This window comes from Procambarus clarkii, chromosome 18 (assembly GCF_040958095.1).
Source record: "Procambarus clarkii isolate CNS0578487 chromosome 18, FALCON_Pclarkii_2.0, whole genome shotgun sequence".
Taxonomy (NCBI): Eukaryota; Metazoa; Arthropoda; class Malacostraca; order Decapoda; family Cambaridae; genus Procambarus; species Procambarus clarkii.
The window spans coordinates 9,157,731-9,174,089 of record NC_091167.1 but is presented as its reverse complement, the minus strand read 5'-3'; the positions used below and the strand labels follow the sequence as shown (position 1 = coordinate 9,174,089).

The 16,359-nt window shown below is 45.6% G+C and overlaps 2 protein-coding genes across 2 annotated transcripts in view; one reads left to right on the top strand and one right to left on the bottom strand.

Annotated features, from left to right (window-relative positions):
* Positions 1-8,884, top strand: part of LOC138365795 (cilia- and flagella-associated protein 57-like) — a 33,854-nt gene extending 24,970 nt beyond the window's left edge. Inside the window, exons 4-5 of the mRNA XM_069326243.1 lie at positions 4,619-4,708; positions 5,467-8,884. Coding sequence (XP_069182344.1) covers positions 4,619-4,708; positions 5,467-5,469 — 93 coding nt within the window. The 3' untranslated portion in view covers positions 5,470-8,884. The remainder of the gene's footprint in view (positions 1-4,618; positions 4,709-5,466) is intronic.
* A 204-nt stretch (positions 8,885-9,088) lies between these two features.
* LOC138365949 (axoneme-associated protein mst101(1)-like) lies at positions 9,089-12,375 on the bottom strand. Its single transcript, XM_069326662.1, has 2 exons — positions 12,328-12,375; positions 9,089-9,436 (listed from the first exon to the last, which is right to left on the bottom strand). The coding sequence occupies exons 1-2, from the start codon at positions 12,373-12,375 to the stop codon at positions 9,089-9,091; spliced, it is 396 nt and encodes a 131-aa protein (XP_069182763.1).
* Positions 12,376-16,359: the final 3,984 nt, after the last annotated feature.

Genomic DNA, 16,359 nt, shown 5'->3' with positions numbered 1-16,359 from the left:
TCCCCGCTATCCCCATCCTGCCATTGGACCCTCCCCGCTATCCCCATCCTGCCACTGGACCCTCCCCGCTATCCCCATCCTGCCACTGGACCCTCCCCGCTATCTCCATCGTGCCACTGGACCCTCCCCGCTATCCCTATCCTGCCACTGGACCCTCCCCGCTATCCCTATCCCACCACTGGACCCTCCCAGCTATCCCTATCCCACCACTGGACCCTCCCCGCTATCCCCATCCTGCCACTGGACCCTCCCCGCTATCCCCATCCTGCCACTGGACCCTCCCCGCTATCCCTATTCCACCACTGGACCCTCCCCGCTATCCCCATCCTGCCACTGGACCTTCCCCGCTATCCCTATCCTGCCACTGGACCCTCCCCGCTATCCCTATCCCGCCACTGGACCCTCCCCGCTATCCCTATCCTGCCACTGGACCCTCCCCGCTATCCCCATCCTGCCACTGGACCCTCCCCGCTATCCCTATTCCACCACTGGACCCTCCCCGCTATCCCCATCCTGCCACTGGACCTTCCCCGCTATCCCTATCCTGCCACTGGACCCTCCCTGCTATCCCTATCCCGCCACTGGACCCTCCCCGCTATCCCTATCCCGCCACTGGACCCTCCCCGCTATCCCTATCCCACCACTGGACCCTCCCCGCTATCCCCATCCTGCCACTGGACCCTCCCCGCTATCCCCATCCTACCACTGGACCCTCCCTGCTATCCCTATCCCGCCACTGGACCCTCCCCGCTATCCCCATCCTGCCACTGGACCCTCCCCGCTATCCCCATCCTGCCACTGGACCCTCCCCGCTATCCCCATCCTACCACTGGACCCTCCCCGCTATCCCTATCCTGCCACTGGACCCTCCCCGCTATCCCCATCCCACCACTGGACCCTCCCCGCTATCCCTATCCTGCCACTGGACCCTCCCCGCTATCCCCATCCCACCACTGGACCCTCCCCGCTATCCCTATCCTGCCACTGGACCCTCCCCGCTATCCCCATCCCACCACCGGATCCTCCCCGCTATCCCCATCCCACCACCGGATCCTCCCCGCTATCCCCATCCCACCACCGGATCCTCCTCGCTATCCCCATCCCACCACCGGATCCTCCCCGCTATCCCTATCCCGCCACCGGACCCTCCCCGCTATCCCCATCCTGCCACCGGACCCTCCCCGCTATCCCTATCCTGCCACTGGACCCTCCCCGCTATCCCTATCCCGCCACTGGACCCTCCCCGCTATCCCTATCCAGCCACTGGACCCTCCCCGCTATCCCCAACCTGCCACTGGACCCTCCCCGCTATCCCTATCCCGCCACTGGACCCTCCCCGCTATCCTCATCCCACCACCGGATCCTTCCCGCTATCCCCATCCCACCACCGGATCCTCCCCGCTATCCCCATCCCACCACCGGATCCTCCCCGCTATCCCCATCCCACCACCGGATCCTCCCCGCTATCCACATCCCACCACCGGATCCTCCCCGCTATCCCCATCCCACCACCGGATCCTCCCCGCTATCCCCATCCCACCACCGGATCCTCCTCGCTATCCCCATCCCACCACCGGATCCTCCCCGCTATCCCTATCCAGCCATCGGACCCTCCCCGCTATCCCCATCCTGCCACTGGACCCTCCCCGCTATCCCTATCCTGCCACTGGACCCTCCCCGCTATCCCTATCCCGCCACTGGACCCTCCCCGCTATCCCTATCCAGCCACTGGACCCTCCCCGCTATCCCCAACCTGCCACTGGACCCTCCCCGCTATTCCTATCCCGCCACTGGACCCTCCCCGCTATCCCCATCCCACCACCAGATCCTCCCCGCTATCCCCATCCCACCACCGGATCCTCCCCGCTATCCCCATCCCACCACCGGATCCTCCCTGCTATCCCCATCCCACCACCGGATCCTCCCCGCTATCCCCATCCCACCACCGGATCCTCCCCGCTATCCCCATCCCACCACCGGATCCTCCCCGCTATCCCCATCCCACCACCGGATCCTCCCCGCTATCCCCATCCCACCACCGGATCCTCCCCGCTATCCCCATCCCACCACCGGATCCTCCCCGCTATCCCCATCCCACCACCGGATCCTCCCCGCTATCCCCATCCCACCACCGGATCCTCCCCGCTATCCCCATCCCACCACCGGATCCTCCCCGCTATCCCCATCCCACCATCGGATCCTCCCCGCTATCCCCATCCCACCACCGGATCCTCCCCGCTATCCCCATCCCACCACCGGATCCTCCCCGCTATCCCCATCCCACCACCGGATCCTCCCCGCTATCCCCATCCCACCACACCGGATCCTCCCCGCTATCCCCATCCCACCACCGGATCCTCCCCCGCTACCTCCATTCCTCACACCGGAGCCCCCAACTGTTCCCTCCCACCCACATTTGGATGGTATTTTTTATTTATTTATTTATTTATTTATTTATTTATTTATTTATTTATTTATATATATATATATACAAACGTTTTCAGACTCCCCAAAAATTAACTTCAAAGTAAATTTTATACCTAATTCACCCAAATCTTCAGCACAAATGTTTGTACAAGTTATTACTTACCTTTATTGATGACTCCTGTTGGCGTATGGAAGACGGTGAGGATGGTGGAGGAGGAGAGGTGTTACTGTTTGGAAGGGAAGTCCCCTTCCATTATAACATCAGGCAGTGAGGACTCCACTGGAGTGCATTCTCTGGCACGTTTTGCCTGCATACCACTAGGACCTTCTTGTGGCTCACTGCTTGCTTGTCTTGCTAAGAATCTGTCTAAAGACTCTTTTTTTCCCTACATTTTAACACTTGTCCGTAGTAAGACATCACATTGGTTTGTAGTAGAGGGATGTAATGTTCAAATAAGATTGTTTGTGTTTGCTTTTTTACTTTAGTTTACAAAATGCTTGGAATAACTTGATTTTTGTTACTTTTACTTGATTTTTGTTTTGCTCACTTTCCCAACCAGAGTGGTAGACAGTTGGAACAAATTAGGTGAGTTGGTGGTGGAGGCCAAGACCGTCAGTAGTTTCAAAGGGTTATATGACAGAGTGCTGGAAAGATGGGATACCATGAGCGTAGCTCTCATCCTGTAACTACACTAGGTAATTACACATACATATGTTTATTCAGTGTATATACAATACAGTGGAACCTTGGTTCTCATATGCCCCAGTTCTCATAGTTTTCGGTTCTCGTAGTAAATTTCTGAGAAATTTGATTCGGTAGTTGTAGTTTGTTTATACACGTACAGGTCCATAACGAACATGGCCCTTCAGTTTACCAGTCTCTCCCGCCTAGTGATGATTGCGCTTGAATTCTCTGTGAAGAATTACATTGTTTTTGTGGTTTTTCTGGTTTCTGAACATAAAAGTTCTTATTATATATCATACCATGGGTTATTATATATCATACCATGGGTTATTATATATCATACCATGGGTTATTATATATCATACTATGGGTTATTATATATCATACCATGGGTTATTATATATCATACCATGGGTTATTATATATCATACCATGGGTTATTATATATCATACCATGGGTTATTATATATCATACCATGGGTTATTATATATCATACCATGGGTTATTATATATCATACCATGGGTTATTATATATCATACCATGGGTTATTATATATCATACCATGGGTTATTATATATCATACCATGGGTTATTATATATCATACCATGGGTTATTATATATCATACCATGGGTTATTATATATCATACCATGGGTTATTATATATCATACCATGGGTTCCAAGAAAGTCAGTGGTAATGTTCAACCTAAAAAAATAGTTGGGAGGATGACGAATAAGGAAAATCAATAGATCACTCAGTGAGACAATGTGATGTCTCACTACAGACAAGTGTTAAAATATAGGGGAAAAACAAGTGCCTATAGACAGAGTCTAAGTAAGACAAGCAAGCAGTGAGCCACAACCAGGTCCTAGTGGTGTGCCTGCAGAACGTAAGAGAGAGAGTACTCCATAAATCTCATCACTACTGCTATAATGGAAGGGGACTTCCCTTCTAAACACTAACAACTCTCCTCCTCCCCCCACCCCTCCTCACTGTCTTCCATGCGCCAACAAGAGTCCTCCATAAAGGTATGTACCTAAGAGTAATATTCTATATAAAATGTATTTTTAATATTTTTGGAGGTGTGGAACGTATTAATTCAGTTTACATTATTTCTTATGGGATAATTTGTTTCGGTTTTCGTAACGTCTCTAGGAATAGATTAAATGTTCCCTTGCTCAAAATGCTATGCATATTAGTGGCTTTAGGTATTGCATGTACTAGCTCTATCTATAAATCCAATATTGTTTGTATCTCATCATCTATGTATGTACTTTTCCTGAATAAAAAATTTAATTTAATTTAATTTAATAATTTAATTATTTAATTTGATTTAATTTAATTAATTTAATTTAATAATATAAAACTATGAAAACAAAGATACCACTGTATAACACTTGTTGCAAACAATCCAGAGACTTCATGTCTATCATGTTACCCAGTAGTTTTCCCCATAAATCAATCACTAATACCAGTTGATCTAACAGGTTGTGTTCTTTTCAGTTACAAGGACTTCAAAGGGAACTGAAAAAGAAAGAAGAAAAAATTCAAGAGCAGAAGAAGAAAATTGACAAATTAGAAAAGGTGCTAAAGGTTTGTTCTTTTTAAATATTTAATGATATTATTTTACTGTACTATTTATTTTTCTGCAGGGGAGTCCCTACGGTTCCCTGGAGCTATCCATGGCTGATATGAATACCCTAACTATTTTACATCAGTCGATGTGGGTGGAGTAATAGGCCTACCGGGGACCACGAGCCAGAACCTGGCCCCCTCACAGAGGAGATGATTTCGGGGCTTAGCATCTCCGCGGCTCGGTCCCCCCCCCCCTCCCCCGGAAGCATCCTGTAGCTTCCTTTAACAGGGGCATAAGGGTGAAAGAAACATTTTGCCCATATGTCTCCGCCTCCACCGGGGATCGAACCCGAAACCTCAGGACTATGGATCCAAAGTGCTGTCCACTCAGCTGTCAGGCGTAACAACAGTTATGAAACAAGGAACACAAGCACTTGAGGAAGTTAAAAAGTTATTATGAATTTGGATAAACAACAAGCCGTTAGCAGGTGATTGCATTTCAGAGAGCCATCAATTCTTCCCCATCGTCCCCCACATTAGAGAAAACATTTGATTTACAATATTTATTTCTCTAGTAATTAAGTGTAAATAGTGCTACGACATGTTATGTGTAAATGCATATTTGGATGTATGCATTGACTACAATATCTGCTTCACAGTATGAATTTGTGAATGTATCTGGATAGTATCAGTGATCTTCCTTGATGTTGTCTTTATAAACAAATATCCTCATACAGAAATGACATGTCCTGATGATTTCAATGGTTTCTTTACAGTAAAAGATTTGTGCTTCGGTGAGCTGCGTGGTGAGAGAGATATCATTTAGGGCATAGGGGATGGTGCTCAATAATTATTTGCAACAAAAGGAATAATAGGCTAAAAAAAAATCAGAAAATTTCAGTATACACAATGTGAAAAGCCATTTAATGAGAAGACTTTTTTAATTTTTTAATTTTTTAAATAATTTTGAGTGCGAAAAATGCCGAAAGGTATTTCAAACCTTTCAAACCCATGACCTTAATAAACATCAGTATAATATTTCTTTTATGTAAGAAATTGTCTTGAAATAAACTTTGACATGCATTAAATGGTATAAAAGAATTGCGCCATCATGTTATGAACCACATTCATGAACGAGCACACGAATCATTTTATGCCATTTTATGAATTGATTTTGTGTATTGTGATTTTTATCTTATCAATGTTTTATATTATCAAAATATTTTGATTTTGAAGGGTAGAACTGTATGGTGCATTCTTATACCAAATGAGATATTTATAGTTTAGTTTATCAGATGAAGCACATGCATTTTCATATACAGTATTCTGTGTATACGGTACTATAATTTTATGAAGCACTATATGGATTCATTGATAGTCGGGTGATGAGTCACAATAACGTGGCTAAAGTGTGTTAACCAGACCACACACTAGAAGGTAAAGGGACAACAACGTTTCGGTCCATCCTGGACCATTCTCAAGTCGATTGTGATCTACTTCCTCATCACAATCTGGTCAACATACTTTAGCCACGTTATTGTGACTCATCGCCTGCATATGGATACCACACATAAGCATCTTTGTTTAATTTCTTCGATGCTCTACCTTCCTTTAAACAGCCTTTTCGCGCCTTTGAATCTTCCCTTCTTGCTGCCAAGCGTCGAAAGAACCAGCTAAGGTTTCTTAAAACCTTAGCTGCCCCTGAATTCTCCTTATGCCCCTGAATTGACTGTCTTGCTGAGCAAGTTCTCCCTCTTTCTTTGTCACTTTCTCCGGGTCAACACTTCGGGATCTCCTTTTCCTGAACATGCCCGCCTTATTCTTCAAGAACTTATTCATGCCACCTCCTTGCAAGTTGATGAGGCTTTTCTAGCTTTTCATCAACATCAACGCTTTCTGTCCTCTTCTATTCCCAGTGATCTATGCAATATCATATTTCCAATTGCATTTCACATTGCTCATGTCTCCTCTTCCCACCACTCCTCCACACTACACAACAAACTTCAACTCCTGATCTCCAACAGTCCTAGGGCCAAATACTCTCTCTCTGACTGTGTTACCAACCTTTCGTCCTACTCTCTTTCTAAGCCCCAGCAAGAACTTCTTGGCCTTGGTCTTTCTTTTGCTACTTAAGCAGATGTCTTGCTCTCTGACTCTCGCACTTATGCTCCTCTGACTTCTTTCCCTTTGGATCGCATCAAAACTTCTTTTAACCGCAAACTAAGACAGCTCTCTAGTCTTTGTCCTCCTGACTTTGATCTCATTAAACGTTTCCGTGTCATCTGCCCTTCTCTTCCTTATTTCTATGGCCTGCCTAAGATTCAAAACCTGATGTTCCTCTTCGTCCTATCATTTCTTCACAGGGCTCTGTCAGCTATCCTCTTGCCTCCTGGCTCGCTAAAACCCTGACGCCTTACCTTGGCACTTTTTCCCCTGCCCATCTTCGTCACTCTCAGGACTTCATAGAAAAACTGCGCCTGCAAACCTCTTGTAAGATGCTTAGTCTTGATGTCGACTCTCCGTTCACTAATGTTCCGCTCGATGACGTTCTCTCTTTCCTTAGACAGAAGGCGTCTGAGGGCCTTCTTCCTCTCCCGCTTCCCACTGACGTTTTCCTCGAACTCATTAGACTCTGCGTTGACTCTAACTCTTTCTCTTTCAACGGTAATTATTACACTCAAACTTTCGGTGTCGTTATTTGTTTCCCTCTCTCCCCTGTTCTTGCTAATTTCTACATGGAATACTTCGAAACTGTTCTTCTTCCTTCTATTGATACTCATCCCTCTCTCTGGCTTCGATATGTTGATGACATTTTTGCTTTATGGCCTCATGACCTTAGTCTTTTCCAGCTTTTCCTCTCCTCTCTTAACAATCTGGCTCCTTCTATCCATTTCAAAGTTGAATGGGGATCTAATTCCCTCCTTCCTTTTCTTGACGTTCACGTTCACAGCTCTGTGTCCGGGTTCTCTTTCTCTGTCTACCGCAAACCCATGCATGTACATTCACTTCTTTTCCTACCATCCTCCTTCTGTTAAGAAAAGTGTCCTCGTCTCTCTCTTCCTCTGCGCTCTACGCACCAGCGACCCTCAGTTTCTTGATTCTGAAATTGCCTTTATCTACAAATCATTCTCTCGCCTTGGTTACCCTTTGCATTTCATCAACTGTGCCTACTCTCAAGCTAAACAAAATTTCTTTCATCCTAAACCTGCTTCCAACACTAGTAGCACTGTACTATGCCTTCCCTTCATATATGAACTCAAAACTTTTACCATGACCTCTCGTCCTCTTGACATAAAGCTTGCCTTTCGACAAACTAACACACTTCATAGCAATCTAGTTCACACTGCTCCTCCTGCTTCTAATGCTGCTGGTGTCTACTCTATTTCCTGTTCGTCTTGTCCTCTCCAATACTTTGGCAAAACTGGCCGTACACTGAATGACAGACTTAAAGAACACAAGAGAAGTGTTAAGTCTGCAGACACTAACAATGCTCTCTTCTGTCATGTGAGGGATTCCAATCATCCTGTTGATTGGTCTTCCTCCAAAATAATCTTTCCTGCCTCTACTCTACACAGACGCCGTCTTGTAGAATCGGCTCTTGATACACAATGTACCCAACATGAACTTGAGTCCTGGCTTTGTTGCTGTGGACTCTTCCCTTTCACAGTATATACTTAAATGCCCTATTCTTTCTAACAAATGTGACCTAACATAAGCTTACCCTTCCATTTATCTTTCTTTCTCTCTCTTTTTCTGTTCATTGTTTTCTTTACGTTTCCTATTACTATCTCCTTCTCATTTGGGGGTTATAATAGGAGCTGCCTCGTATGGGCCAATAGGCCCTCTGCAGTTCTTATTCCTACTATTATCCCCTCTACTACACTTTGCTCCTCACCTCTCTCTAGCCTATTTATTGCCTGCATCTACTTCCTCATCACAATCGACTTGAGAATGGTCCAAGATGTTCTGAAACGTCGTCGTCCCTTCACCTTCTAGTGTGTGGTTTGGTCTTCATTGATAGTATATGGGGTGTTCTGTATGCAGTCATCAGTCATTCAGTCATTATCAGTCATTCATACTATAAATGAAATGCTTACTGTAAATCATTAATGGAGAAAATAAATTTGTAGTACAGTATTAAACTTTTATTAAAAACTTTTTATTATTGTAATTTCAATAAATTGGTATTTTCAACTTTGAATTTATCTTACCCACTCACTAGAAAAAAGGTATGTTATTTATTAGTTGGGAATGGGTTTTATATTTATTATTTGTACCTGCAAATTATCCCACAAATTAAAACCCTAAATTAAGTTAAATTTACATTCTTTAGACAGATGAAAACAGAAGATGAAGATCCTGTTCTTCTTTCTTTAGGGCAGCCTCACGTTCCTTTCTTTATAGAGCTTCTTTCGCCAGGGCCGCCTCGCGTTCCTGTTCTTCTTTCTTTAGAGCAGCCTCAAGTTCTTTTCTTTGTAGAGCTTCTTTCGCTAGGGCCGCCTCGCGTTCCTGTTCTTCTTTCTTTAGAGCAGCCTCAAGTTCTTTTCTTTGTAGAGCTTCTTGCGCTAGGGCCGCCTCGCGTTCCTGTTCTTCTTTCTTTAGAGCAGCCTCAAGTTCTTTTCTTTGTAGAGCTTCTTTCGCTAGGGCCGCCTCGCGTTCCTGTTCTTCTTTCTTTAGAGCAGCCTCAAGTTCTTTTCTTTGTAGAGCTTCTTTCGCTAGGGCCGCCTTGCGTTCCTGTTCTTCTTTCTTTAGGGAGCCTCACGTTCTTGTTCTTCTTTCTTTAGGGCAGCCTCACGTTCCCTATCTGCAGAGCTTTTTGTTGTTCTCGCTCTATTTTTGCTAATTCGAGCTTTAACTTCATAGCTGCCAGAGCCTGCCGATCTGCAATAGAATGGTTATCGTGAGAATCGAGTCTATAATTCCTTCATCTAAGAGGTGGTCCAGGATAAGGTTGTGAATTTCATTTTTGTTGGCTCCATGGGGAACATCTAGTTGATACGCGTGTGCAAGAGTTTGTAATTCTGTTTTCCTGGCACGAATTAGGTTTCCTACTTCACTTGCTGGATCATTACGAAATGCTGAGAGACGAAACATTTTGAAATAGCAAATAAATATACAATGAATATACCTGTGATATTATAAGTGCCAGTAACAGGATGACATGGCAACTGGTAACTATCCTGTGGAAAGTTAATCGTTAACAATTAACGTTAATATTAGTATGGTAAATGATTAATCAATCAAAATCGCAGGAAATCTTGTACCCGATACTCAATATAAGAGAATAAGGGCAAGAAAATCCTACTAAATAAGTGAAACCGATAGTTTCGAAAACTCATGAAACTTTTAATTGTTTCAAAAGTGAAAGGGTAGTCCAAGAATGTAGGGATACCTTGCCAGGTCTCTATAGGACACAAGCAAGGGATTTCCTACTTAATTATATGATACTTACAGAATTAGCGTTCTTTGTGCTCTGAAAAAAGAAAGCTAATTCCATACCTGAATAAATATCATCTCTAACCGACGTATAGGGGTACTAGTGTCAACTGGTGACGAGAACTGCTGTTGAGGTCCCAAACTCAACAGCGTAGTCCGTGCTAGAGGAAGTATGGTCCTCTGTATCCTCCTTTGGTCGGATTGCAGAAGATAGGGTGCTTTGGCCCGAAGACAAATCAAACTACCAGGGTACCAAAATGATGATCTGTCTGAATTTGAGAAATATCCTAGGGACAAAAAAGGTGGAATACACGAGTAATAACACTGAGGGAGGGATGACCAATTAAGAGAATGACTGAGGTCTCCAGTCACCACGTAATCCAAAGTTATCCACCACTGACAATATGTTACCCTCGGAATTCACAAAGTACACAGCACCATATAAATATTAAAAGTAATGAAAATATTGAAAAGCAACTGTATAAAAGCCAAGTACACTTACCACAAATGGATGTTCTAGTACTAGTACTAGAGTGAGGCTCCTTGGACAGGCCCCTATTAAATGTGATGGAAAAAAGAAGTGTAGGTGTTCGGCAGTCCTCCTAATGTCTGATGTCAATGCCAAACACATTTACAAAAAAAAAAAAGTTGACTGCTTGGCTGTTGCCTTTTGTGGTAAAGTAAGGGAAAACACGCAAAACAAATAGCGTGAACAATGAAACTTTAATTTAACTTGAAAATAACAATGAACAAAGATAATCCCTTGTCTATGTACAGTGCAAACAAACAAGATTATAAAGTCAAACAACCAGCGTTGAATGTAAAGAAACGCCATTTTCTGGGTGAGACCCGGAGGCTCCCCGTAGCTTTACCAGGCTGATATGCTAATGTCAGACTTTGGCATTAGTCATGTGTATGGAGTTCTTGGGCCTACCGGGGACTACGAGCCAGAACCTGGCCCCCTCAGAGAGGCAAGGGGAGCAATGGCCTATAGAAACCCCCGTGTGGTAGGAAGCATTCTATGTCTGCCATCGACCGGGTCAAGCATCCAGAAAGATAGGCATTCCAAAACAAACCCCTATTCTGGTGAAAATTGCTACCTAAAGGCGAACTAGTGGATAGAACTCTTCAACAGAAAACAAGGAAACTAGTATGACGTCATACGTCACCGCGCCGCTGTCTGCGCAGCTCCCCCCTCCCTGGGAGGGGGAAGGGGGTAGCACCAGACCTCCCACGCCGGCTATATCCACCCATCAGTTCTGAGGCTGGATGTCAAAACACACGAAAAAGCGCCGACCGGAGGGAGGGAGGGTTGCCGGGGAGCCTCCGGGTCTCACCCAGAAAATGGCGTTTCATTACATTCAACGCTGGTTTTAACTAACTACCCACATAGGAAGGTCAAAGGGACAGAACCGGGAGGCGGACACCACGCACCCTCCACGGAAGCGAGACAACCGGCAGCAAACGCCAACCCAAGGCGCCACAGCCCCGAAAAGTCCCGGGAACAACAGGAGAACAACGAGCAGCAAGGCCCCCGCACGAATACCAAAAATCCATGCCCGAAAGACCGTAAGGCCACGTCACCCAGACGGCAGCGAAGCCACGAATGCCACGGGCATGAGGGAAGAACACGGCTGACCACCTGGGACACCATCACCTGTGAACCGGGAAGAACAGAACTGGATCAACGCAAAACGCGCTCCAGACCCAAACGCCGTGGCACGCAAACAACAGCAGAGGGCCGCTGTCAGGGGACATATTTTCCCTGCTCTCTCGTGCACTGAATTGAGTACGAAATTGCATCGTGCACCAGTGATGTGCACCGTGATTCAACTTTCTGTATATAACTTTTCCACAGTCGTGTTGGGTGTCGTTGGACAGCCCGGCCGTGACATTTGCTAGACATTGATGTCATCCTGATCGCTGTATCAGGTCTGTGAAGGAAATTACAGGAGGGAGTTGATTTCAGGGAATTTTGTACAAGTCAAGTGTAGAGAGGGAGGTATGGGGGGTTAACGGCCGTAGACCACCCCCCCTATCACGTGTCCACCTCGTGTGTGGGTGGGGGTAGCGTCAGGGGGCAGGTGCGCGATTGGTTGAGGGCCTGGGGCCTCAGAAATGCTGAACCGTGATTGGCCAAGACGCTGAGGGGTACCGCATGGTACCCCAGGCATGGTATTGGCGGGAAACGGCATTCTTACCTTGGACGTTGCTGCCTGTCGACGTATTTCCCGTGCTAGGCCAAGCATCGGGAAATATCCGCCTACAACGTTCCTAACGTCACGCCAACATCTTGCTATCTTTCCGTGTACCGTGCGTAAGAATCCGGTAGAGCGGAAAGGGGCCTGTATCGAGCCGTGTGAACTTGTCATCTAGCCGCGTAATGATGAATGATGAAGATTAAGCCACCCAAAAGGTGGCACGGGCATGAATAGCCCGTAAGTGGTGGCCCTTTTGAGCCATTACCAGTATCAAGAGCTGATACTGGAGATCTGTGGAGGTGCAAATGCACCCTGCATGACGGGAGATGTCTCCCTTGTGAATGTGTTAAGATGAAGATGAAGCCACCGAAAAGATGGCACGGGCATGAATAGCTCGTAAGTGGTGGCCATTTTGAGCCATCACCAGTATCAATAGATGATACTGGAGATCTGTGGAGGTGCGACTGCACCCTGCGTGACGGAAGATGTCTTCCGTGTGAGTGAGCCGCGTAATTGTGGGACGCCATCTTAGAGGAGCTGGACTGAGTGAGGCGTTAATTATCGGGCTATAAAAGTGACATCCGCCGTCGATCGTATCTGTGCTTGAAGATACTGCTGTGAGACGTGCTAGAAAGGGTTTCAGTGAGAGAGAGAAACCTTAAATGTTATAATTCTGAGGAACAGTGAAGGACTCCATCTCGTGTACCGTCGTAACACCGGGTACCGTCGTATCCTGGGGTACCGTGTCAAGAGGGAGGGCGTGGTACCGCATCCCTGCTGTTGTGTGCAACCCTGGCTCGCCTGAGCCGGTGTATCTGCGCCATCCTGGTCTGTGTGTGTGTGTAGAGCTAACACCCCGTGGTCTGGGACCCTGTGCTCCACCTTGACCACGTGTAGGAAGTGAGGACGCCTACGTCATCATCCAGCAGCAGCAGTGGGAGTGTGATTGACGTGTATGTGTGAGTGAAAGAGGGGCCCCACATCATTAATGTAAGTACACTGTTTCCGTTTGGGTAATAAAACTCTGAAGCTGGGTTCGCCCCCAGTGTTCCGTTGTCCTCTGTCCCTGGGACCACCTGGGGAGGTGAATGGGAATTGGAGACGTGTGAGTCTACCCTGTTTGTCATCAAGTTGAGGTTGGGCCCAACTGTGATTTATGACGTGTGTGAAGACACCTAGTGACACATTCAGAGGTAAAGTGAGTTATTTACTTCTATGTTAATTTTCTATGTGTCGTGTATGTATTCGCTGTAATTTGATTCCCTTTTTCAGCAGTGAAAAGTGGTAACAGGGAGATTTCCCTTGGTTATATATTTTACTGTTGTGTTGTGGTAAAGTGTGAATTATTGGTGGATAATTTACTGGGGGAAGTCATTTACAAGTTTTGCCGTGAGTGGCAAGGGTGTACTGTGTTGTACTGTGTTGTACTGTGTTGTACCGTAGACAAGTTTGACCTTGGTGGAAGGCGTTGTGTACTGTGAAGGATTCCGTGAGAATTAAAGTCAGTTAACGTCACCGGGGGTCACGATTTACTTAACGAGGTCACTTGTTCGTTGAACATTGTTGTGATTAACGTAGGGACGTGTAAAGGCAACAGTCACAGTGAAGTTCACGCAGTGGAGGAATTGTCAAGTGAAGACTAACGTAGTGTTAACGAGTTAACGAGCTATCGTTAATTGAGTAATTAACGTAAGGGGTTGACGGTCTGCTATGATCGGAGTCAATTGCCCTGTAATTAAGCTGTTGTAATTCGTTGGACTGATCAGCTCTGTCGGCGGACAGGGTGATTAAGCACTCGTAGCTAATTAAAGATAATTAGTAATCGCCACTTAGTGAATTCACCAGGTGTTGATGTTGTTGTTTACACGGAGTGTTGTAACCTTGTGTGTGGTACATTAGTCTTCCCTCGTTAAGGTAATCTTGTCATAAGACCTGAAGTGAACTGTCAGTTGAGAGACAGTAGGCTTTATCAATACTCGTCTGAATTAATAGGCTGTTGTATTCAGTAATTAATTGGGAATTACTCACCGAATGCTTGACTTTCAAGTTAAATAAATAAATAAATAAATAAATATGTTTATTCAGGTAAGGTACATACATACATACAAGTGATGTTACATTAATGGATTGATATATAGATAGAGCTAGTACATACAATGCCTAAAGCCATTATTACGCAATGCGTTTCGGGCAAGAAAAACATTAATATCTAGAACTTAATACTAATTGAGCATAAAGAATAAAAAGTGTTGAGAACAAATACAAATAAAGATAAAAAAAAGGGGGAACATGACTGAAAAAGCAGCACAAATACAATAGGTTGACAAACAGTGTTGATTAAACAAAAAAAATTACAGACATGGGTTCACAATAGAGGAGTGAGGTAGGTTACAGGGAATTTATTAGGTAGTGTTTAGTTTTTATCTTAAACTGGTTGAGAGAGGTACAGTCTTTAACATGGTTGGGAAGGTCATTCCACATTCTGGGTCCCTTGATTTGTAGAGCATTTCTAGTTTGATTAAGTCGTACTCTAGGAATATCAAAACTGTACTTATTTCTGGTGTGGTGCTCATGGAGTTGATGTAATTAATTGATTTACGAGTTATTGATGCCATTTAAGTGTCGTTGTGACACGTGTATTAACGTAATTGTTTAAATTCAATTAGAGTAACTTTGTTTGTCCTGAGAGACAAGTGTTAACGTAAGATTTTTTATAAGGGGTTATCATTCTTGGATTAACCGCCTTGTTACTTGGTATCTCGTTGTGGGCAGCGAGCGCCAGTCAAGTTTTTGTGATTATAGTATTGGTCACCGTGAAGCCGTGACAATATTGATTGCAAGCTTGCGTCACCAGTGGGCACCACTTTGTTCAGTTAGTGTCATTGTTCAGTCAGCGACGACGGGATAAGGAGACCGTGGGTCCATCAGGCTGTTGATTAGCTGTACTTTAATGTGCCACTGGAGTGACAGTAAAGTAACGTAAATTCACTGTGTAGTAGTTTTAGTTTTGTTTTGTGAATAAATTGTTTTGTTATAGAAAACGGTCGTTTACGTCAAACCTTCCAATATTACTGCCCCACATTTCATGTTCTGCAACGCTTTGCCTGCTTATGTTCATATTAAGTCTGTATCTAAAGCTCGAGTCCATTGCACAGCACCACACTTCTATAAATAAGAGGTGAGAATCCGTCGGCTACCCTTTATTAGTTTGTTAACTAGGAGGAGCCAGTGACCTAAGTGACAGGTGTTACCCGAGTGGTTTCGCCTGGCTCCCGCGGTTCTATGATCTTAGGCTTTAAGATTAAATATCTGCCACTGGCAGCTCTTGCTGCTTAAGGTCTGCCTCTCTTGCGAGGTAGTTGCGATTAACGTAACATCCATAGGACTCAATTTCTTTGATAACCTGTCAAGAAAATAAAAAAATCTCACAGCCGCCACTGAACACAAAACACGACCCACCCCCGGCCCGACCAACGAAGCACCAACAAACCCTGGACCCCTCCAGAACGCAGCAGCCCCACCCCGCGCCAGAAAAGATGGAGACTGTTGCCATCAAACAACCAAAATGCTAAAACCGAAGGAGCAAGAAAACTCAGCGACTCAATCCCCAGAGGCAAAGGCCAAAAAGAAAGAACCGACGAAAAAACACACTGGAACCGAAGGGGCACTACCAACCGAGGAGAAGACAGAGCACACTGACCAGAGACCAGGATGGTGCAAGCGGCACATGAACAGGCCGGAGGTGAAACCGCACGAGACAGCTTACTAACGGTGCAGAAGCAACACCAAGACCGAAAGCAAGCTGAAGCGGCTCCGCCCGCGCCGCACGAAAAGAGGCGACAGTATGTGGCAAGACGATGGCCCCCAACCCCCACCAGAAAACCAAGCCGAGAGTAAACCAAGCTAACAAGAGTAACCACCTAAGAAGGGACAGGAAAAGGAAGGACCGCCAAAATACCCCATACTGCCGCCAAGAGAAGCACGCAGGTAGGACACCTACCACGAAGCCACCCGACCACCAACCAGAGGCTT

Coding starts and splice junctions, on each gene's coding strand:
- LOC138365949 (XM_069326662.1), bottom strand. CDS start 12,375: ATGCTTGGCCTAGCACGGGAAATACGTCGACAGGCAGCAACGTCCAAG. Junction 9,437..12,327: donor GACAGGCAGCAACGTCCAAG/GTAAGAATGCCG, acceptor GGCTCCCTAAAG/AAAGAAGAACAGGAACGCAA.